At 40.4% G+C, this 25578-nt stretch overlaps 1 protein-coding gene across 1 annotated transcript in view; it reads left to right on the top strand.

Moving 5' to 3' along the window:
* The window catches only part of LOC149199557 (OVARIAN TUMOR DOMAIN-containing deubiquitinating enzyme 12-like), a 230341-nt gene that overhangs the window by 149294 nt on the left and 55469 nt on the right, over positions 1–25578 (top strand). Inside the window, exons 6-7 of the mRNA XM_089399405.1 lie at positions 1443–1516; positions 1684–1732. Coding sequence (XP_089255531.1) covers positions 1443–1516; positions 1684–1732 — 123 coding nt within the window. The remainder of the gene's footprint in view (positions 1–1442; positions 1517–1683; positions 1733–25578) is intronic.

Genomic DNA, 25578 nt, shown 5'->3' with positions numbered 1-25578 from the left:
GTTTGGAATCCACTTTCTAATCATACTATAACTTCTTGTTATCTTTCCAAGCAGGCTCCTTTCTACGACTTGGCTTTTGGTATTGCTATCAAGAACGAAAATTCTTCTATAATGATCAGTTTGAATAAACCGACTTACATTCCCTAGTTGTTCATCACGCCGTATTGTTAATGTCTTGAATCTTTTTACCTTTTACATATACTAGTTGCTATATTGTGACCACCCATGTTATTGTTGGAGCAAGCAATGAGCTCCAATGTTGAATTAATGTATTTTTCTGCTATAAAGTTACGTTAGATTAGTGTCATGACATTATATCAAATGTAGTAAACGTTGTTATTTCGTGACCGAAATATGTAGTGTCACTAGTGTGTTTTAAACATTATTCACTGTAATAGTCAATGTATGGTAATGAATCTCCTGAGAGACGTAAGTTAGGAAACCACGTAAGTAGACCATAAAATGACATGGACTAAATGAACATTTAAGTCACTTTATTAAGTGTAGCTAAATATATGTTAGGGCCGTTTTCATAATTGAAAGTCCTATTTAATACATGGCGTTATTTTTATTAAATAATAAGAATTTATTTTTATTATATTAAATTTGTTGTCACATTTGAGTAATATTGAATGCGAGAAGTTAGACATATTTTACAATTTGGGTGAAAGAGGTGTTATGTTTTCAAGTAATTAGTTAATGTTAAGAAATAGAAAAAGCTGAAATTTGAATTTTAAAAATGATTAATTTTCACAATGTAATAATAAGACGCACTATCAAATTTAGGTGGAAGACATCTATCATTTACAGAAGTGAGTAACGCTAATAAATGAATTAAAAAATTAAACTCTAAATTGTAAAAGAAAAATCCAATGAGCCGAAATTCACCTAAACCCTGAATATTTTTAAAAAGCAGATAAATCTGCACTTAATTTTTTTTGTAATTTTTTTTTGATTGCTCTAATTGTTAAATAAATTAAGAAAAAAGGTACATTTATGTTAATGTGTAATATTCTGCTCTACATGCCCTTACGGAGAAAGTAGCCCTTTTATTGTCACAATGCAAATCTGAATTGGTTAATTGTGTTATCTTGTTACTCCAGTTAACATGCATCGTTCTCACATGTCTCCTAGATGATCTTTCTATGTTGTATGCAATTATGAGTGTTTTAATTGTCTTTCTACTTAGAATAACATAAATTTCCTTTCTCTACATATCAGCTGTTTATGCTTGTAAATGGTTTTATGGAATACATTTTCATGGTTTTTAAAAAAAATTTAATTTCTTTTGCCAAAGTGGCAGTTCAAAGATGTTCCGAGTAGCATACCAGGGCTATTTTCCCACAAAAGCACCGTTGTATTAAGATGGCCAAATATGCTTGATATTTGTTTGTTTTATTTTGTTTCTTTCAACTATTAATTTTGTCTCATTGATGTTTCAGCTTAAAAAGTTTCGATCTGCATATGAAGCCCATGTTCCCATGAAATACAAGCATTATTACAGGAAGATGAGGAAGTATGCTTTCTGCTTATAAATTCTATTCATTGATGTTTTTGACGCTTTAACAATCCCTATTTGATATTATGGTGTACTTCTCATTTATATTTGTTCTTGTTAATCTTTCTTTGAATTGTTGTAAAGCAACAAGCAGTAGTAATCTGTGTTAATCCAATTATGTTCAGGGCTGGAGAATGGGGAGATCATGTTACTCTCCAGGCTGCTGCTGATCGGGTATGATATTGATTGCATTATTCGACCCATAAGTCATAAGATCATAAGCAATGTTTACTCTATATTGGACATCTATTTTGAAAAGGCAATTACTAATTATTTAATCACAATATTGCAAATTACCGTGATCGATAACTTTGCTTCCTTATTTGCATGAATCTATGCCCAATATTCTATCTTATTAAACTATCGTAAGGCAATAATTTAGTCCAGCTTACGAGCTAAAATATTTCACAACCTGGATATTTTTTAAGGATTTCTTGGAAATACTAAGGGAACACTTTGAAACTGCATGGCCACTTCGGAAACTACATAACTGTCTTGAGCGAACACAAACTCCAAAATTTGTTTTTGAAAGATTTCTTTGGAAGAGAGCATGGAATTTTATTATTACGGTCATCTCTTTGTGGTTGTAATTTTTCTTCAGAAACATTTTTCCTGATCTATTATCTGTGCCATTTTGTGACCAGGCTTGACTGGAAGTCCTGACTTCTGATTGCTACAAACCACATTTGGAAGGAAATTTTCCATTTGTGTTTGGTTGATATTGCTTCTCAATATCTTTACAACTTCAAGATTTATTGGGGAATTGTGGTGCACTACAGCGGAGAAAATATTTAAACGATCAGCGGACCACAATGGGAAAGTAATATCTAATTGACATCAGTCGATGATTGTCACAATTGATACTTATCTTTAGGATAACCTTGACCTATTCATTAATATGAACGACCTTTCATCGATCAATAACACTGACTAACTTATTATATATAGTTATTACATATATTCCTTATTAATGTTATATTAGGTTCATCATAGAAGTTTTGATGGTATTGATGGGAGTCTTCTATTACAAGTAAGAAATTTCATTTAGTTCCAAGTGAAGAGGTGACTAAAACAAATAACTATATGGGGATTGTTACCCACCAAAAGTGGGTAACCCCATAGGAGAACTTTTTTCCTATCTTGGACAGCCAGCCAACCAGCAGCCCTACATATTGGCTCAGTTATGATGATATGCTACATTCCTCTGCCATTTGAATGGGTCATACATCTCCCACCATCCAACATTGCTCTTGAATGATGGTGGGCTACCACTTAGTAGGTACTTTAACGATCTTGCAATCAAGTGCTTTTACTTAATGTTTTGGGCATTCTAACATAGATAAGGGGGTGATTAGGATGATTGACTGATCTTGACTGTAAACTTGTTCTCTCACCTTATTAGAGGGGTTAGTCTTTAGCCCTAGTTAAGTGGGCCTTTGCTAAGGCCTTAAGGTTATAGGAGGGGCACTACTTGGGAAACTTGGATTGAAGTAGCGCGTCCATAGCCATTCCATACTTACCACTCTTCACCTTTCCCTTGATATCACATCTATCCATCCTTCGGGTTAAGTGTCATTGATTCATTGGGATTTGGCACCCATACATCTGCATCTTTGAGTTAGGGCTGGAAAACTTGTGTGTGGAGGTTGATGCAGCTACAAGACAGATAAAAACATAAGATGGTCACAACAAAAAGAAAGAAAAGTTAAAATGCAAAAGATGGATGGGATATAATTATCACGTGGACAAAAGCCTAGCATGAGCTCTACCCCCGTCATTAGCTATCACTTGGTTCCAGAGCACTAGATGCTCTATCTCATCATAAGGAACCCTTGCATGTACCAACCCTGTTGAGCGAGAAACTGACTCATTTTATTGGGTTAAATAAATGCTATATCATAAAAAGCAAGCTTGGACACCTAGGCTACGCTCCATATCAAAGCATTATAAAAAATAAGTACAAGCCACACCAAAGGGTGGGAAAAACATGTCGATAAAAGGTGTAACTCATGCCTCCACGATTGCTCCCTGCATACATCTATGCATTTAGGATGTGGACCTCCACTAGCTAGTCCCATGGCCATGACACTTACCCATGAAGTCTTTCCCTCGGTTGTCATTACTGTCACCAATACCTAAGAATTGAAGGGTTTACCTTGAAAATGTCACCTCCCCTTAGGGTTTGGAAGCACCTATAGGGTTGATTACCTAGCCACCTCTAGTAAGGTAGGGAACACTTTTACAGGGCTTGTTCTTGTTAGAATCTAGATATTTGAAGGTGATCCTTGGTTGAAGTCTTACTGTGCTCATAGCAATTAAGAATGGTCCACTATGATGCATCTATGGTCATTGTCTCTGATGAGTGGTTGCTTTCAGTTGAGTTTGAGATGGTTTTTCCATGTGGTTTTTCATAGCGTAATAGAGGCCTAGAGGGCACACTCCACAACAAAGCGTTGGGAAATTTGATGATTTTAGTAGATGATTGACACCTTTGAGCACCCCCATATGTTGAAATGCTAAGCTCACTTTGGTCAGTGTTGTAGATTCTTGATGATGTACACAATGGGCCCGTCATGCCCCCAGGTTGGCATTGACACTGTTTGATGGACATCCCTTTATCTAGAATCCAAATGATGATGATCATCCCTAGGATGATTACGGAGGGCTTGTACCACCTCATGAGGCCCCAACGCTGGAGAGAGATTGCACCACGTTGCCTTGATGGCCCCAATGGAGTTGATGCAGGGTACTTAGAGCTAGCTTTTGAGTCTTCGAATAATGTGCAAAAATATTATGACAACACAATATCTAAGAATGGCCAAGAAGAAAAAAAAAATAGAAAAACCAATTCACAAGACAAGTTGCTTGCGCGAAATGAAGTTTATTATTGCATAATGATTTCACATTTTCACAACACTCAAATGGGTAGGAGGGACTAGCCATACATAATATTGCTTGCTTCTAACAGTGAGTTGAAACCTTCTCCCATAAATAATGAGAAGACTTGGCATCCACAACTTGGAGACTAAGTTGTTACAATGAGAAATAAAATTTTACATGAGAAATCTCCTACAAAAGGGGGTAAATTACTAAATTTGATACAATAGGCCAAATGGCTAGCTTTAGGAGACTCCACCTTGCTTGGTTTGTATTGATTTGAGGTTTGCTTGACATAATTTGGCTTGAGTTGCTTGAAGGGAACCCTCCAACAATGACATTAGGTCCAATGCCCCCTTGATTTGTTCTTAAAACCCTTACTGTCTTTCTTGAGGTGATCCATGACTTGCTTCGTTGAGGTCAACATTTTCCAATTTGAGCTCATGGGTTTGGTTGGAAAAAATTGTAGATGTCTTTTGACATATCACATGCCTCATTTGACTTAGGATTGACCCCAATATCCAAAAGAGTCCACTCATGCCACAAAAAAAGGCCGGACCCCTTTGATTGAGGATATCATTCTAATGCCTTGATATTTTGACAAAATTTCCACATGGCATGAAAGTAAAAATTATGTTGAACAATTTGAGCCTTTGTTGACTTTTGACCCTTGGGATATTGTGCATTGGGATATGTAAAATGCTTAGGAAAACATGAAATGCTGGAAAATGTGAGATTGCCATGTTGAGAACTGTGGCATGAATGATTTATCAAGGCCAAAGAATGGATATAGACTCAATAAATATTATCATGTGGAAATGACAGGTGCATTGAAGACATGGACTGGACTGGCCCTACAAATAACAATCACCTCTACAAAACTAATGGCTTCTCTAAACCATGTATCCAAGTAGGTTTAACCTAAGCCCTCCAGTGCAATATTAGATGAAAGGACCTAAGAGTGGAGTTTAAGAGGACTGGGCATGGCCTACCATAATAGGCCTAGGATACCATATTACAGAGCCTCCACATGGCTTGCAAGGCAATGACATGCATTCTTTGGGGTTACAATGGTGCTACCAAAAATGAAAGATTTGCATATATGTATCTTTGCTGAAATAGTGGTAAACATGTCCTTATTTGGCATTGTTCTTCCTAGTAGTATTATTTTTTTTTAATACAAAGGCAAAATGTATAATGGTGTGGTCATTTTGTTCCACATTTAGGTAACTTTTGTTAAAATATGCAACTAGGGCCAAATTCCACTTTGGACAACTCATTTGAAGAAGATAATTATTGGATTGAATTTCTCTTTTCGAGAGGACCAAAATTGACCTAAAGATTACCAAATTTGGATAAGCAGAAACATGTTTTTGAAGTCAAGCCCACACATGTGCAATTTGTCAAGTTCGACCTGGGGTCAAGTTGGACAAATTGACCCTCCTCCATCACATATAAATAGAAGTGATCTCCAACCTGATTTGGCACATTCACATCACATCATTTCTTCCCTCTCCTACATTGATTGGTTCATACAGATTGCAGGGCAGCCTTTCTTCTTCACACGCGCGAAATTTTTGGAGGAACCTTTGATTGTTTGGGTTGACTTTTTGCAGTAGAATAGTTTGACCTTGTTTGACTGAGTTTCCCTCATTGGTTTGACTTCATTTGACCACCAAAAGTTCGATCTTGGAGGGCCGAGTTGTTGGGCACAAAAATTGAGGAAATCTGGGTTGTTTGACGAGCGTTGACCGTAGAGTTGCATAAATATTTTGACCGCAAGGTGACATCATTATTTGACTGGGTTTGACTGTTGATTTTTTGACTGTTTTTGTTACTCTTTGACCAAAAGAGAAGGCCGAGTTTGACTAAGGTTGACCGAGCTCAAGAGGGGATGTTTGAGTGTTGACTATTGACTGGTTAGGGTTGTCTTGACTACTTTTGACTGAGAGCAGAATTGCAGATTTGACTGGGCTATAGGTTTGATATTTGGATAATGGTATTGGATCATCAAATTGGCAAGTCAATTATGATTCTGACTTTGTATTATTGTACTCTCTCTCTCTCTGTTGAAGATTTGATATTTATAATAAGAAGAATTGATCAAGGGTTTTCTTCCCCATCTTGGGGTTTTTCCCTGGCTTGAGCCAATGCTTGTGTCCTCTTGTCTTGGCTTGTCTTCTGCATTTTATTGTTCATGTTCTATCTATAGTTACCGTCAATGTGAATTAATGGTTAATGTGATTGCTATTTCAAATTAAGTGGAAATGATCATTGGGCTAATAAAAGGACATTGAAGTAATTGTTGGAAGCATAGAACATACCCTTGTTATCTAAATTTAACATGGTACCAGAGCTCAGGTGAGGACGAGCCCAAGAAAGAGAGAAAAAATCACTAAGATATCCGTTGGACAAAGGTTATTGGACAAGTCTCCATGGCCTCTACATCTTACTTCATGACTAAGGACAAGCTCAATGGCAAATCTGACTGTCATGCATGGAAAATGACTTTGGACCTGACTTTGGCAGAGCATGAAGTATTGGACTATGTGCAAGGAAAAGTGGTGGAGCCTCCTTCAAATGCACCTGCTGTTGCTAGAGTGAAGTATAGAAACGGTGAGGTCAAAGCAAAGAAAATTTTGATTGACTCCATTCAAAGGCATTTGGTTGCCTATATTGTTCTGATTTGGGAACTTCTAAGGAAATGTATGATAAGTTGGTTGGGATGCTCAAAGCAATGTTGCGAACATCTTGATAACATCCCGATTTTATCTCGAAATCATGTTTTTTTGGCCTAGCTAATGTTTGTTGATTTTTACCAATATTTTGATGGTATCTTGATTTTACTGATGTTTGCCAATTTTTACCGATATTTTCCCAATTTTTACAATTTTTTGGTTTTCGGACCCTTGCCGATTTTATCTTGATGCTGATGTTCGCAACATTGGTTCAAAGTGAACAATGCAAGTCAAATTCTCTTTCTCAAAAACAAGTTGAAGGATATCAAGATGGATAAAGGGGAGTCTATCCAATCGTACTTCATGAGAATAACTCAAGGATGGCCTACTATCTATTGTAGAAGTTATTGCTAATAGGGAACTCACTCTCATTGCTCTTGGAGGCAACTCACTCTCATTGCTCTTGGAGGTCTTTCAAGACCATGGGATATATTTACCACCACCATTCTCAACAATGACAAGATACCTGGTTTTGATGAGTTATTGGCTAGATGCACTCAAGAGGAAACAAGGATGATGGAGAGAGATAAATCCAACAATGGAAATGAACCTATTGCTTTCTCTGCACATGCTAAGAGGAAGAATGATGCTAGTCCAAGGAGACAGGGTCAAGGATCTAAGAAAGGATTCAAAGGAAGAGGCAAAGGAAGATGCTACAATTGCAACAGGTTCAACCACTATGCTAGAGAGTGTCCTCACAAGAAAAATCCTCCAAGGGATGACAATAACAACAACAACAATTTCAAAGGCAATGGCAATCAAAGGAACAATAGGTATAACAACAAAGGAAAGAGGAATGCTCCCGCTGCTCGAGAAGGAAATAGTCGACCTCCCAAGAGGACAAGAAATGCCAGGTATGATGAAAGTAATGTTGTAGAAAAACAAGATGAGTTCTATCTTATTTTTGCTCTATCTACTACCTCCCCTTCGGATACTTTGGATCATTGGTTAATTGATAGTGGAGCCTCAAGGCATTTCACTGTATACAAAGAGGCCCTCTCAAATTTAGTTGAGAAAAAAACTAATCTAAAGATTATACTTGGAGATAATGCCACCTACCCCGTGAAATGAATAAGAACTGTCACTTCTCACTTGAATTGTGGTCAAACCATACATTTACAGGTTGTATTGTATGTGCCCGATTTGAAGAAGAACCTGGTGTCTATTTCTGTGATGGAAGACAAAGGCTTCAAGGTAGCTTTCATTTATGGAAAGGTACGTATATGGCATAGAAACCCTAAAGATGCTTTTACTCTTGGATTTAGGGTTGATGGTCTCTATCAAGTTGGTGGAAGTCCTTTGGGAGCTTTGGCAAGTGATACTTCTCTTCAATGTGAGCTATGGCACCAAAGGTTTGCCCACTTACATTACAAAGCCTTACCTAGGGTAAGGAAGATGGTCACAGGGATGCCCGAGTTTAATATGAACCATGAAGAAATCTATCAGTGATGTGCAATTGGGAAACATACAAAGGGACCATTCCCTTCTAGTGAAAGCAAGACAACTGATATTCTTCAATTGGTCCATTCTGACTTGTTTGGTATCTTGTCCATAACTTCATTAGGAGGATACTCATATTATGCAATTTTTGTGGATGACTTCTCATGCAAAACATGGATTTATTTCTTGAAGAAGAAGGATGAAGTGTTCAAATGGTTCCGTTCTTTCAAGGCATTGGTGGAGAATCAAATAGGGAAGAAGATCAAGACGTTGAGGATTGACAATGGAACTGAATATGAATCCAATGAATTCAATGACTTTTGCAGAGAGGCTGGCATTAAGAGGGAGACAACTGTTCCATACACTCCAAAGCATAATGGTGTTGCTGAAATAAAGAATCGAACGATTATGGAAGCCACCCGTGCCATGATCTATGATCAAGGTCTACTGAACTTCTTGTGGGGAGAAGTTGCCAACACTGTTATATATGTTCAAAATAGAAGCCCTCATCAAGATTTGGATTTCAAGACACTCGAAGAAGTTTTCTTTGGTAAGAAACCTGATGTTTCTCATTTTAGAATCTTTGGCTGTCCTGTGTATTTTCATGTGCCTAAAGAGAAAAGGAATAAGTTGGAAGCTTCCAGGAAGAAAGATATATTCGTTGGATACAGTGAAAATTCAAAGGCATATAGAATTTATGTACTTGGACAAGGAGATGTGGAAGTAAGCAAAGATGTTACCTTTGATGAAGACACTACCCTTCGGAAAGCCAGAGATCTACCCATCTTAAGGAAGGATGATGATGATGCTGCCGAAAAACAAGAAGAACCTCTGACGGATGAGCTTATGCCCAATGTTGATGGCCTGATGGATCCTCTTGATCCACCTCCTGGTGATTCCTCTACCTCAAGGAAAAGACCACTATGGCTCAAGGATACACTTCAAGATGCTGAAAAGCATACTGCTCCAAGAGGGACGTTTTGCGGAAGTAGGAAGCCAAATAGGTAACAAGGGTACTTGGCTGCCATGAGTACTATTATTCAAGCTGAACCTTGCACGTTTGAAGAAGTTGTAAAACGCTAGGTATGGAAAGATGCTATGAATGAGGAATATGAATCAATCATGAAAAATGATGTTTGGAAGGACAAGTCTGTGGTTATTTCTAAATGGATCTACAAGATAAAACATGGAGTTGATTGAAGTGCTGAAAAGTATAAGGCCAGGTTTTTAGCTCGTGGATTTTGTCAAAAGGAAGGAGTGGACTATGATGAAATATTTGCTCTAGTTGCTCGATATACCACTATCCGAACTAAAATTTTGCTCTCGTTGCAAATCAAGGATGGAGCCTACATCAGATGGACGTCAAGGCTACCTTCTTGCATGGCCTACTTAAGGAGGAAGTTTATTTGGAACAATCGTAACGGTTTGAAGTACAAGATCGAAGGTCTCATGCATGTAGATTGAAGAAATCCCTTTATGGGTTAAAGCAAGCCCCTAGGGCTTGGTATGAGAGGATTGATAACTATCTTATGAAGCTGGGATTTACAAGGAGCTATGCTGATCCAAACCTATACTTCAAGGTTTCACTAGACATGCCACTTTTTGGTCATTTATGTTGATGATATCTTTCTGACTGGTGCAAACCCTCTCATTTATCAATGCAAGAGGGAGTTGACTTTCGAATTTGAGATGAAGGACCTAGGACTGATGCATTACTTCCTAGGCTTGGAGGTCTGGCAAAAGGTAGGCGAGATTTTCCTTTCTCAAGGAAAATACATTGTGAAGTTGCTCAAAAGATGTGGGATGGTGGAATGCAAGTTTGTGTCTACTCCGATGGAACTCAACTTCAAGAAGCTATGTGGAAGTGTTGTTGGTCCCGAATTGGAAAATCCTTCTAAATACAAACAACTTGTGGGGGCCCTAATGTTCTTGGTAAACTCCTGACCGAACATATGCTTTGCTGTAAATACTTTGAGTCAATTTATGGTTGAGCCTCATCACATACATTGGGTTGCTGCAAAGAATCTCTTAAGATATCTCCGTGGCACTATCAACTATGGACTGAGATACACTGCTGGGAATTTGAGGCTACATGGATATTTTGATGCTGACTGGGTTGGCAGTGTGGTGGATAGAAAGAGCATGTCAAGATGTTGCTTCTCTTTGGGATCTGCTTCAATTTCTTGGATGAGCAGGAAGCAGAAATCGATTGCTCTAAGCACCATCGAGGTCGAATATATTGCAACTAGTATGGCCCGTTGTGAAGCTATTTGGTTGATGAAGCTCTTCAGTGAGCTATTTGAGCATGTGATGGATACCACCGTTATCTATTGCGGCAACCAAAGTGGGATTCACCTTTCATAGAATCCCGTGTTCCACGACCGCTCCAAGTATGTTGATATTAGGTACCACTTTATTCGGGGTATGGTATAACGGAGAGCAATAAGGCTCCAACACATAAGGACTAATGAGCAGATTGCTGACATCCTCACGAAGCCCTTGGGAAGGTCAAGTTCTTAGCCTTCCCATAGAGACTTGGAGTCATGGAAGGGCCCTCCCATGAGGGCCCCGCTTGAGTTGGACATTGAGATCTAGGAGCTTTTGCGGGGCCTGGGGTACTTCTTGGAGCTATGTGCAACCATAGGGTGAGTGTTTCATCTTCCCCTATAGGTACGTTGTGTATAGGGTGAGTGGTTCACCTTCCCCTTTGATACCGCATGATGATATATGTGAGCATAGGGTGAGTGGTTCACCTTCCCCTTTGATATCGCATGATGATATATGTGACCATAGGGTGAGTGGTTCACCTTCCCCTATAGATGATGATATATGCTTAGGATGAGTGGTTCATCTTCTCCTTTGGCATATGAGTAGGATGAGTGATTCACCTTCTCTTGGGCACACCGCAACATACGTCCTACCCTTGTAGTGTGGGACTCTTGGGAAGTACCTCGCATTTGGCTAATGAGTTGGGAAAAGTGGTTAGGGACCATAGCACTATAGATGGATGCATCTTATACTGTCGTACTCCCTATGTCTAGGATGCATGGTGTTCAACAACTTGATCGCTCAGGATCAAGTTTGATTGGGGCTTACCCCTGGTTATGTGGACTGACTTTTGTCAGTGGAGAGTGGTAAGGTCTTGTGACTCACTCTTGATCAATCTCTCTCATTATGTATATCAATCTTCAATAGAGATGAGACAAGACACAGAGATAGTACATCACGATCTGGATGGCATGATGATGGATGGATATTGGCAGGTGGAATTCTCCCTAGTTGAGAGAGAGTGTTAAAATGTGCAACTAGGGCCAAATTCCACTTTGGACAGCTCATTTGAAGAAGATAATTATTGGATTGAATTCCTCTTTTTGAGAGGACCAAAATTGAACTAAAGATCACTAAATTTGGACAAGGAGAAATATGTTTTTGAAGTCAAGCCCACACATGTGCAATCTGTCAAGGTCGGCTTGGGGTCAAGTTGGACAAATTGATCCTCGTCCATCGCATATAAATAGAAGTGACCTCCAACCTCATTTGGCACATTCACATCATTTCTTCTCTCCTACATTGATTGGTTTGTACAAATTGTAGGGCAACCTTTCTTCTTCACACATGTGAGATTTTTGGAGGAACCTTTGACTATTTGGGTTGACTTTTTGCAGCAGAACAATTTGACCTTGTTTGATCGAGTTTCCCTCATTGGTCGACTTCATTTGACAACCAAAAATTCAATCTTGGAGGGCAAAGTTTTTGGGCATCGAAACCAAGGAAATATGGGTTGTTTGACCAATGTTGACCACAGAGTTGCAAGATTGTTTTGACCACAAGGTGATATCATCATTTGACTCAGTTTGACCGCTGATTTGTTGACTGTTTTTGCTACTATTTGACCAACAAAGAAGCCGAGTTTGACTGAGGTTGACCGAGCTCAACCTGAGAAAGTTCCTTTTGAATAGGTTTAGGAGTGAGTTCTATGAATCATGCTATATAAATTTCGGCTTTTACTTCCGCATGAGTGCACCCACGTTCTTGGTAATATGTCGGTCCTTAATGAACTCGAGCCCTCTGACGTGGCATACTAATAAAACTGTATGAGATAGAAACCTAGATGAGGGTAGGGGATCCCTTTGACTCGAGATAAGACAGAGAGAGAAGGAGAGACTCGTGTGGAGAGCAGTCCTAGGGACAAATTTTTCCACCACTCGTAGCCTATAAGTTGTCGTTAAAACCCAGAAATGAGCAACCTCAAAGTGTGGAAGGGATGCACCATCCAAAGAAGATATAGTCCTTGTCTTTTGCTTATGACACTTGCTGCCAGTAAACCAAGAATGATTAAGAAATTAAGAGAAAGCATAACGAGAATATAAATGAACCTTCACTGATTGCTCCCAAGACTGTTTGCTTGCAGAGGAATGGTCTCAACAGGATGAACTAGCTAGATTAACGCTCAACTAGATAGAATTATTTCCCAACACAACTCAACTCGAAAATGAACCAATAGAAACATCTACTGTAATTAGAGGCTAGGGGGGTGAAGAAAACAATGACCAACTGCTTGTTATTTTTGCATGCCTTCCCCAAGCTCGAATCTAAACAGATGGAGGACCAAACTAACAACCTGTCGATCTGTATTAAGAGAAAAACCATGCCACATATGGATAAAACAAATAGAATGTACCCGCCTCTAGAAAACACTTGATTCTTTGACCCCATGCCAAAGTTATAGAAGCGTGAGATGGAGTATGGAGCCGCGGAGGTAATAATGCCAACGAAACCAATTAACTAGCTTGCTGCTGAATGATAATCATTGAATGCTCTTCTAATGAGCCCCTGCGACGAGACAAGTTCTCTGGGTGGGCAAATTTCCTTGGGGGATGCATAATCCTCTTTGCCTGTACCAGGGTCCATCAAATAATAGATGTAGTGGGGGATGGATTTGCTGTATAAGTCAGAGGATGGTGGGATGTGAAGTTTCCTCGTGCCTCTTGCATATATTTGTAAGACCATTATGGGGTCGTGTTGCCACGTCCCCTGGCATGTGGCCTGGTGGGACGATGATAGCCCATCCTCTCTCGATCCAAGCACCCCACCCAAGGAGTTCAAATCCTATTGAGTAATGGTCCAACATTATTGCTTAAGGGAAGAGTCTTTGAAGGATTGCTAGGAGGAGGAGATTAGAGAAGCTGGCTTGACACATCCTTGATTAGCCAACTTATTTGAGATTTTATTTCCAGTTCTTTTGATGTGAGTGGGGATGATCACAAGAATGGAGGGAAGGAGCGATGCAACTCGAATGAGTATACCTTCAAGTCTCCAACCACGAGAGATTTTGCTAACTGGGGTGCCACGTGGGATCTTGTCAATCATGTTTATAACAAGTTGCGAGTCTCCCTCCACTAGAAGTTTAGAGTAACTTTAAGTCTAGGTGATCATCAAGCCTTCTTCTAGGGCTTTCAATTGTGTTGCATTGTTATTGTTAAATCCCATTATAGAAGTTTCAAAGTTTACTTAGTTTAGAAACCCTTCATGCACTTTTTCTGATTTATTCCTACCTACATGTTATTTTTCTTTAACAAGTTATTTGCAAAGTAAATACTGAAAATAAACACCAGTGCATGCTCAATATATTACAAATCAGCAACTAAAAGAAACAAGAACAAACACACCACATGACACCATTATTTTTGGACCAATGTCCCATTAAAGACCCAATGCAGGAAAACCGATGCAGCTATCTGAGGGTTTTCTTATTAAGCAATATATCAGAGTACAATTTGGGTGCCGAAACTGGCCTACCCAATAGAGAATTTCCTTAGCAGCTATACCTCACAGTTTGAGAGAAATCTCCTGGTTGAAACCCTGGAAAATCCTTCCGGCAGCTCCTCAACACAAAACTACTCTGCAACCCAAGCGTCTGCCCAATCTGGACTGCTTTAGCCCCTCTCTGTCTCACGCTGGCCCTGCTTCAGCCTTTCTTGGCCCGTGTCAGCCCTAGGAGGCCCTGCGTTAGCTTTCTGGGCCTTTGCATCAGACACTTGGCCTCTCTGGTGCTCTGCGCAACACTTGGCTGCCTCTGCGTGGCCCTGCGTGAGCCCTTGCTAGCTCTGTGTCCCTCTCCTTGGCTGCTGCACTGCTCTCCCGGCACAATCTCTGCCTTCTCTGCTTATCTGTACTCAATACCCCTCAACTGCTCTCCTGATCACTGATTCTATGTCTCTTAGCAAACCCCACTCTAGAGAATACAATGACTGATCACTCTGGTGTGCTCTCTAAGTGACCCTCGAGCCTCTTCTTATACTTTTCTTGTTAACATCTCAACGGCCGAGATTAAGTCCCTAATCAACGGCTAAGATTAGATCTGGCTTGATCCATGTCTTTTGGACCACTCTAACACAGATCCATATCAATACACATTAATATTTTATCTACCCTAAGTTTAGACTTAGGGACTCCATTAAAAATATTAATTATTTTAATATCTCCTGATCTGTTTAGAATTTGCCCAAACCCTTTCTGGGTATTGGAGGTCTCATGTGTCCCAACCTCTCCACCAAATTTCATGGCTAGAGAACATCCGATGCTACCGTAAATCAACACTCTCTCTTAGCGAGGACTGTGCTCTAGCAATACTCCTTACTGAGTATTACTCTGATCATCCGGCATTGGTACCTATGCTGATGCCAGGCCTTCCTGCCCAACATCCTCTGCACTGCTACCCATGGCTCTACCACTGCCACTGCTACATCTGTACGACAACTCCCTCTGCATCCATGCTGCTGTTGGTGCTTCCTGCTAGCACTGCATCTTCAGTGCACCTCCTCTCATCATGTTGCATTGTGCTACCCACTGCGGCACTGCAACTCAGTTACTAAGAAGTAAATATCTCCCAACTGACCTCCCTGTTGGGCTAAAAACACCCACTGATGTTGAAGCTCCCTCTGTCGCTGACAAGTGCTCCCTCTCTCTGACCTTTGCGCTGCTGCAACAACTCCTTGCATCTCGCACCGTTGCACACCTCGCTGTGCCTCCTTGCACTGGTGCAACACTCCTGTGCCTCTTGAACTACTGCAGCCTGCTAGCTCTGCGCTGTCTCGGGACTCCTGGACTGTAGCTCTCTTTGCCTATCCATTCGCATCCGTCTCTACCCACCCAGCCAGTCCTGCTACTCCTCGTCGGGGCTCTTGTAGCAAGGTCTAATCCAAGAGGTTGGGTGCCTCGAGGATCCTGCCCCTCATTGCTTGTAGTCCATCTGACTACAACTCGATGTCTCCCCACTTCCGCTCAAGTGGCGTGTGTGCACTCATGGCACAGTCATCGTCTGTCAAAACTTCCTTCTCTGCCCGTGCTGACGCTGCCTTAGTCTCGAAAGACTCTCCCTTACTCTTCTTCCTTGGGCACTAGGTCGCATAATGACCCAGCTCCCCACAGTGGAAGCACTTGATCTTGGAGAGATCTTTCTTCGTTCGCTTCTCTTGCTTTCCCTTAGAGGCTAGGGCCACATCCTCCTCCTCCTGCTTGACCTTGATCCCTTTGCTGCTGCTACCTGTCTTGGACTCCCGTTTGATCTCTTCTTGGCAAAAATCTGCCCATATCTCGTCCCAAGGTGGGAGAGTCCCTCTGCCTAGGATACTCTGGACAAACACTTCCCAATCTTCTGAGACAACATTCAGGGCTGTCCTCACCATAAGTTCCTGATCCGGTGTCGCTCCTATAGCAGTCAACTGGTCTTGGATCTCATTCAGTCCTCCGAGGAAGGTGTCAATCGATTGACCCTTCTTCATCTGATACGACCTCATCTGGTTCTCGAGCAACATTCTTCTCTGCACAGAAGTATGCTGGTACAGGTTCTTGAGAGCCTCCCACATCTCAACTGCCGTTTCCTTCTCGGCTATATGTGGTACCACATGATCCTTGACCCCGTTAAGGATAATGCACTTGGCCCTCGCCATCGCCTCTTCGTACTTGTCGTTATCATTGGGGTCTACTGGGATAGCTATAACCTTCAAGGCAAATTTCTTGACACGGTTCCTGTCAAGCACTGATAAGATATTGGCCCTCCAGACTGCGAAGTTCGATGCTCTGTCCAGTCTATCCTGGACTCTTACCCCGTGTAGTGCCATGATGCTCCTCTACTTCCCTCCTAGAATTTCTCCGTTCGACTCCTCTAAGTCTCTACTTTCCGTTTGGAAGTTCTCTTCTGGACTCCCTCTGAGCCCTGATTTCCCTCCTGGAAATCCTTCTGTCGCTTGTCGAGATGCCCCCTACTTTGATCGACTTATGCAACTGCACTTCTGATCTCGGTTCTTCGGCTAGAAACCCTCGGTAACAACTCCTCTGGCCCTGCTCTATCAGGTGTTCTGACTCTAGTACCTCACTAGCTTCACTCTGTAATTTTCCTGCAACCTTCTAGACCCCAGCAACTGCCTCTCTGTGAACTGCATCAGCCCCTCTGCCTCATGCTGGCTCTGCGTCACCACGGATGGGTCTGCGTCAGCCCTCTAGCCCTCTGCGTTAGCAACGTTGGCCTCTCTGAGGCTCTGCGTAGTTCTCAACTTTTTCTGCGTGGCTCTTACTGGTTTTGCGCCACACTTCCTTGGCTTCTGCGTTGCCAGAAACAACTTTTGTCACCTCGGGACAACTGTTTTCTGCTACTATTACTCTGCTCTGCTGATGTCTTTTAGTCCTCCTATGATCTGCAATCACCCTCTGATACCATGTTGAAGTTTCTAAATTTACTTAGTTAAGAAACCCTTCATGCACTTTTTCTGATTTATTCCTACCTACTTGTTATTTTTCTTTAACAAGTTATTTACAAAGTAAATACTGAAAATAAACACCAGTGCATGCTCAACATATTACAGATCCACAACTAAAAAAAACAAGAACAAACACACCACTTGACACCATTATTTTTGGACCAATGTCCCCAGAAAAACCTAATGCGGGAAAACCGATGCAACTATCTGAGGGTTTTCTTATTAAGCAATATTAGAGTACAAAATGGGTGCCGAAACTGGCCTACCCAACAGAGAATTTCCTTTGCAGCTATACCTCATAGTTTGAGAGAAATCTCCTAGCTAAAACCCTGGAAAATCCTTTCGGCAGCTCCTCAGCACAAAACTGTGTTGCAACCCCAGCGTCTGCCCAATCTGGATTGCGTTAGCCCCTCTCTGTCTCATGCTGGCCATGCGTCAACCCCAGGAGGCCCTGCGTCAGACACGCTGGCCTCTCTAGTTCTCTGCGCTGCACTTGGCTACCTCTGCGTGGCCCTACGTGAGCCCTTGTTGGCTCTGCGTCCCTCTCCTTGGCTACTGCGCTGCTCCCCCTGCACAATCTCTACCTTCTTTGTTTCTCTGTACTCAATGCCCCTCAGCTGCTCACCTGATCACTGATTCTATCTCTCTTAACAAACCCCACTCTAGAGAATAGAATGAGTAATCACTCTGGTGTCCTCTACAAGTGACCCTCAAGCCTCCTCTTATACTTTTCTTGTTGACATCTCAACGACCGAGATTAAGTCCCTAATCAATGGCTAAGATTAGATTTGGCTTGATCCATGTCTTTTGGACCACTCTTAACACAGATTCATATTAATACACATTAATATTTTATTTTTGCTAAGTTTAGACTTAGGGACTCCATTAAAAATATTAATTATTTTAATATCTCCTGATCTGTTTAGAATCTACCCAAACCCTTTCTGGGTATTGGAGATTTCATGTGCTCCAACCTCTCCATTAAATTTCGTGGCTGGAGAACATCCAATGCTACCCCAAATCAACACCCATGAAACTCGAATAAATGTAGATAGGGATCTCAAGTGAATACCCTTATAGCCTACCACGTTGGGGTTTCCTTTTGAAGCTCCGTTGAAATTGATATTTAAAAAATTAGGTAGAGGAGAGATCCAAGAGGAGGGCACAAAAGATGCAGTTACCAACCTCATGTATATTCTCTGGAATTTGAAATAACTAAGGAAGCATACTTGAAGCAGTCCAAGTCATCAAGCAAATGTTGGCACTGTACCATCACTAGAGACATTGTTACACTTGTAGCTATTAGTTTTGTGTGAAGACCTGTGAAACTGTAAAAACAGTGATCCAAGGTCTATAAGCTGTTGTAAAATGTAACTAGGTTCGGTCTTCATAATGACATGTAACCGTGACTTTTGTAAATGATGTAAATAAAGAAAATAAAATTATTATTGTAAGGCTTGCTTCATGGGTTTCATGAGCAAGGGATTTTATTTTAGATGGCTCCCATTGTGAGCCCTTAGGAATTGTCATAGAGTTAATGTCATGTATGAAGAGCCCTTCTTGGGCATGTGTCAAATGTATAAGTCTATAAAGGTGTCTAGAAGCCCTCCAAAAGACAAGCACAGTGCTCCTCTTCCTATGTTGGCCTCAAGATGAATAAAGGAACTCATGTTGGCTCACCCTATGAAGACACACCTATTCGAAATGATATGTCAGCTTATTTATATGCACCAACAACTATAAATAGGCGTGAAGGGTCCTCGCATTAGGATAGTCCAGAACTCACACATACTTCTGAGATTTTCAGATGGATGTAACAGTGATAAGTTCAGACCTCTATTACAGTCATCAAGTAAGTTCGGATCTTTGTTTTGGGTGGATAGATACGACAAGAAGGTATAGTGAACAGTTTGGACAAAATCACAGTTAAGGGAATTCAGATCCCTCTGAATTTCGGGTGGATGAGCACAGTGACTAGTTCGGATCTCCTTGATCAATAGTTCAGATGGAATGCAGAAGACTGTCTCAGTAAAAAGGTTCGGTCAAGGGTACAAGTTGACAAAGATAAGCTTGGTGAAGAGTCTCTCTGTCTCGGTGGCACATCAAGTGCAGAAAGACAATATTGATGATACAACAGTTCGTTGCAAACATAGTTTGTTGATGATACTACTGTGTTGAGTTTCCATCTCAGAGAAAAGGGCTCGGTGAAGGAATCAGTGAAGTCAAGATAGTAATGAAGATCTCAGTATCAAGGCAATGATGAAGATCTCGGTGATGATAAGAAGGTCGAAACGAAAGAAGAGTGATTGTCAAGAGGACTTGTGTCTTGATCTTGGAGAGGCTACTAGGTCAAGGGTCTTGGTCTTAGTATTTGTCAATTGGAATCTCTATAAGAAGAATTTGTGTGGGTTTTCCTCTCAGTGAGTGAAAGGTTTGGGCCCAGGCTCATAGCCTACATTCTGTGTCTCTTGTCTATTTATGTTTATGCATTAGTAGCTGTTTGATTAAGAAGAAAACTAATAACTCAAGCAAAGAGAAGATCCTAATCTAATGAAGTAAAAGTTACTCACACGCAGTTACTAATCGAGAGAAAACACCTAAGTCTAATGCCTTAGATTTCTCAACATGGAATCAGAGCTAAGGTGACAATGAAGGAAGGGAACCTAATCAAAGAGACACTCAAGGATTGAGTTTCAAGGAAGGCATCAAAGCAAAGTGAAGGATCTACATTGAAGATCCAAACCCTAGATCAAAGGAGGAAGTCTACTTCAAAAGAAGTCTCGGGATCATCAAATTGATGCCAAAGCCTTATTTCTACTCAAGGCAACCAGAAGCCTACACCAATGAGAGTGTTGGATTCTATAGTCTTTAGAAAAAGACCACAAAGACCCTCATCAAGATGAAGAGATCTACTATGCAAGCTAGCCCAAAGTATAGACATCCAAGAGAAGGACTTCAAGTATGAAGATCACATCATATTGGAGAAAGTCGAAACCCTAGAAGCATTTCTGATCTGCACTCGTTCACCACCGAGAAGACGAAGTATCTTGAAGAGAAAGAAGGCTAGAAGGCGTTGTCATCATCTTCAAAAGCTATATGACAAGTTCCCTCTCATTGAAGTAAGGATCCCCTCCTTATCCTTGAAGAAGATCATCCGAGGTAGCAGCAAAACATCCTCATCAATCACCATCAATGAAGAGAGCTAGATCTAAAGGCGTTGACATCATAAATGGAGCAATCTCCTTTATTGAATAAGGGCTTTTCGTTTGGAAGAAGATCATCCAAAAGGGGCACTAATACATCTTGATCGAGTTGAATATTTCATCTTCACTTGTCAAGTAAGTATCTTTCATTCTATAATTAAATTTGGTAAAACGACTTCATTTTGCAAGGAGATCTATAAGTTGGTTGGGTCATTGAAATTCCTTGCTTGGAAAAGGAGGCTAGACATAGTCCTTGAAGAAAGTGACGTCATTGAACATATCAATGAAAATGTCTCCTCTGAATACATGGAAAGGGATTCTTATGAAAGATCCCCTCATATAGTAGTATTGGAGACATCAAAGAGATATATATGATAAGTTGGTAAAACTATTCTTTGCGGATGCGATGAAGAAGGTCACATCACTTAGATCTGATCTACACAAATTGAATGTATTAAAGGATAAGGGGTTATCTTCATAAGATCTCAATTGCAATATTTGGGAGAGATAATCCTCATTGTTCCAAATTCACTAATTGATGAACGAGGTAACAAATGTCTATGAGGATAAGAAGGCTATCCCATTCAACAACTTGTGGGTTCTATGCAAGATAGAAGAAGACAGGTTGGGGAAAAAAGAATTCAGACATTTGCCAAAAAGAAAAGAACATAGCTAAGAATTAATGCTATACAGAAAAGATTGTCCTAAGCTTAAGAAGGACAATAAAAGGAAGTCCATTTCACCGAAGCAATGGAGGAAGTTGAAAGAAGGAAGTCCAAGGAAGTGGAAAAGCATTAGAAGTAAGAGCTCGTGACATCACCTTTGGAAACATGTAAGATGTCTGATAGTCAACTATGAAGGATATAGCTCTTGGGAACTTCATTGGAAACTAAAGGAAAGGAATAAGTCATCTAGGACAAGGCTCATCATACATCAAAGGGTAGCATTTGCTGGATAGGGATATGCAAGATCCTCAAGATTCTCTAATGGAATCCTCATCGAAGGGTTCGCCGATCTAGAGAGAAAGCAAATGTTTCATTAGGAATTCCAAATTGTGGAATTCATGGGATGATGGTATGATGACATAAGAGATGACGCAGAACAAGGGGTTGAAGATCTTTTCAATCAAGGAAGCTGCTGAAAGAAGCGTGGATGACCTAAAGGTAAATGAGGTATGTATGCTTGTATTTGATTTTATAAAGTCATGTTGTATGGTTGCAGGTAACTTGGATCACTACTCTATTTTGAGAAGCATGATCAAAGGAAAGGAATTTCCTCCTATGAAAGAATGCCGGAAGGCATGGGTCACACTAGATGAAATCAACATAATATGTCCTCATATGAAGTATGAGGTGGTTGACTACAACTGAGGAACTATGAATGGAAGCTCATGGGAATGAAATATGTGAAGAAAGGAAGGAAGAGATCGTGATATATGCAACCATGGTAAAGGCAACCAACATTCGAAAGATCAAGAAGATTTGACTAAGAAATCTCCTGGAAAGAATGAAGACTCTAATGAAAGTCTGGAGAAAGATGGAGACCCTTGACAAGACATATCTTTAGGAGATGTGTCAACATATATGCAGGAAGTTGATACCTATAGGAAGATGTCATGATGAAAGACCATCACAATGGTAATTATGGTTTAAGTATTCAATTATCTATAACCTAGTATCTGGATGGGTTTATGCAGGGCTATCGAAGGGAAGAACTATGAATGTCTTCCATAAAGAACCATGTAGAAGGATGCAAGAACCTTCTGGAAAAGAAAGCATGATGAAGGTAGCATAACATGAAGCAATGCCAGATGAAGACTGATGGATCACTTTCCGATGAAAGGAATGATGACATGACTGATGGATGGTCTATGCCCTATGAAGAAGTCCCAAAAGATGAAGACTCCACAACAAAGAAGAAATTCATGACATCGAAGAAAGGAGTTCTTCAAGCAGCTGGTTGTCCCATCATCTCCACCTGAGGAGCTACTGAAGGTCCCTATTTTGAGAGGGAGCCTGGAAAGTTTCTTACTTGGAAGAAACTTGGAAATTCCTAAGCCAAGAGGGAGCTTAGGTACATTCCTTGTGTAGGAATGAGTAAATTCCTTTAGTGGAATGGATATGTCCTCCCTAATTGAGAGGGAGACATCATTTTGGTCTTCAATTGGGAAGACAGAATGAGAGGATTGGGTAATCATTTGGCATTCGATACTCTTTGAGGATGAGGTAGGGCATTCGAGAGAAGAGTAGTTGTGGAGGACCGATATTCTTGGAGGGTTGGGGAGTCCAAGATAAGAATAATCCTCATGGAACACACCCTGAGTACCTGTGTAGGGTATGTTCCGAGAGAGACAATGATGAGGGTGTCTATAAATCATTGGTCTCACCAACATTGAGCTCAGATCTTGTGGAGAGATAGAGATGTTAGTCAAGGCCTTGCTATGTAACAAGGGACAAACCCCAATATGGGGAAACCCTTTGATCAAATCTTCTTTTATCTTCAATAATTCAACAGAGAGAAATAGTACAAAAATCTGATTTATATCAGCAGCAACAAACCCTAGATTAGCCCTAAACTAGGGCAGTCAATATCTGTCAAACCGGAGGTCGGATCACCTTGATTCCTGTGCCAAAAAATGCGGCGTTCCAAAGAGAGTCAACTTCACCTACTGTGCAGTCTACAGAGAGAGAATACTGGTCAACACTGGTCAAAGTTCCGATCTGCAGTTTGTTAAACCCTAGAAAATTGCGTCCTTCCCATGTGAGAGAGAGAGACCTTTCCGCGCAGGAGAGAGAGAGAGAGACTCTTTTCTGCGTATAAGAGAGAGAGAGATAGATGAAAAGTGCGTGTCCAGATGAGGAGGAGACATCTTGTATTTATATGCAAACATTGATGATGAATAGATGCGATTGTTGGGCTTTTGAGCCTACATAAGTTACTGGCCGACTTTGACAATTAGTCCATAATCAAAATAAATTCATATCTCCATAAATACTTATCGGAATTAGATGATCTTTAGATCAATATTACACCTCTCGACGAGAGGAATCTAGAAAAAATATTATCAGCCATGAATAAGGTGACCCACATGAAGTTTGGCCCTAGTTGCCAATTTTAACACTTGTAGAATTCGATTTTCCAGAGTAGCAGCAGTCAATTGTCAGAGAGTTTGAGCTTTAGTGAGGAAGCAGAGTCAGTGCGGGGCAGGGACAGTGATCCGAAGGAAGTTTTCCAGATCCAGAGAGGCGACAACAAGAGGCTGAGTTCTTTCCAATGAGGCAACGCAGTTGCTTCAAAAGAGCAATTCGATTTGGCTGGAGGAAAATTCGATTCAGCGTCTAGAGGCCGGGAAAATCTTCCAAAGGGCCGGAGAATTAGTTTCCTTTGTAGAGATAGCCAAAAAGACTTGATCAGAGGCAGTTCTGGGCTAGAGTCCAAAGGTCTGCACAAGCACTGCACAGAAGCTGACGCAGAGGGTCCAGGAGGATGAATTTTTTAGGTAAAGTCATGCTGGGGTTGCTTGTGGAGGAAGAGAAATTCCCTTAGATAATTTTGGCCAGATTTACTTGCTGTTTGGATTCCCTGTTGGGCATCCATAGATTGTACTCATATTTCACTGCAGCATAATAATAAAACCCTTAGTTGTTACACCAGTTTTCTCAAGTTGGGTTTTTCTGAGGACATTTGTCCAAAAATAATGCTGTCATATTTTTATGTGTGTGTGTGCTAGATTTTCTCAGATTCCAGCGATATTTTTTTTCTTCCGCAGTATTTATTTGTGAAAATCAGTTTGAATTATTTGGTATTTGCCGTAGCACATTGCAAATAAATTGTAAAATAAATTAACAATTAGGAAAAAGTAATTTCCAGTTGCTGTGATAGATTGAAATTTTCACAAACACTACATTCTGGAGCGATATATGTAGTCCAAGATGACATTATCAGTAGTAGACAATGTAATTTTTGTAGAAATTTCCCTACAGATCTATCTCTCTACTACCATGTAGAAAATCTGTATGTAGGTTAACCCGATAATGCAATATAAATCAAAGTAGAATACTATAACCTACTTCTACTATCAAAGTTTTGTAGAAGGTAAAGATCTAGCTGAACACATATAACCAGAAGAAGAAGAATCAACACAATACACATGAAAATATTTCGGGGAAAGTCTCAGCTAAAATCCCCACTATCTGTATTATCATACAAGGTGGAAATACATAGGAATTATACAAAGCCTTAACTCTCACAACTAGCCAACTCTTATTACAATCCTCACAGATGCTTACAGGCAATCAAAGCTTCTCACAAGCCTTCCTCTCCGCCCTCCAAGCTCCTGTTTCCTTGCGCTGTTCCTAGTGGATGATTCTCCTTAGCAAGTGAAAAACCAATCTCACATAGTGCTCTAACACACTATCAGAACTGCGCAATCCTCAAGGAAGTATTTCCTTCTGCATGCATGAGTTTTCTTTATAGGAGAAAACATGCAACTGATAGTACATTGTCCTTGACTTTAATCTCAATTGGGCCTTTCTCAGAATCGACATGCATGAGTTACTAATGAGGGAATCTTCAGTTATGTGGAGTACACTAGTTGAGTGCATGCATGGATCAACTGACTCATAACTCACAATTAGTTCCTCAAATAGTTTGGAACTAATTTAACTGGACTTCACTTAGTACACTGAGTTAACTAATTACAACTCAAATATAACTCAATCTTATCTCCTTAATTAAGGGATAATCTCCTTTATTTAAGGGATAACACTTGCATGACTTCAGAAAGGCTTCTAACTTGAATTTCTGCAACTAATCCATAATGAATTAATTAATTATTTCCAAATAGCTGGTGAGACTAAATTCGATTTTAATTCACAATTTTAATTCAAGGACATTAAAATTTGAATTTCTGGATTCTATTTTATCATTTCTTGTTGCTATTTTCAACGCTCCCTCTCAACAAGAAAGGAATTCAACTCGATCCCGATCGCGAACCTTTGGAA

Source organism: Pinus tabuliformis, chromosome 2_1, assembly GCF_031772625.1.
Source record: "Pinus tabuliformis cultivar Carrire ecotype Pingquan chromosome 2_1, CPIR1, whole genome shotgun sequence".
NCBI classification, from domain to species: Eukaryota; Viridiplantae; Streptophyta; class Pinopsida; order Pinales; family Pinaceae; genus Pinus; species Pinus tabuliformis.
The sequence above is the reverse complement of the archived record's forward strand: the minus strand, read 5'-3'. Positions and strand labels throughout refer to the sequence as shown.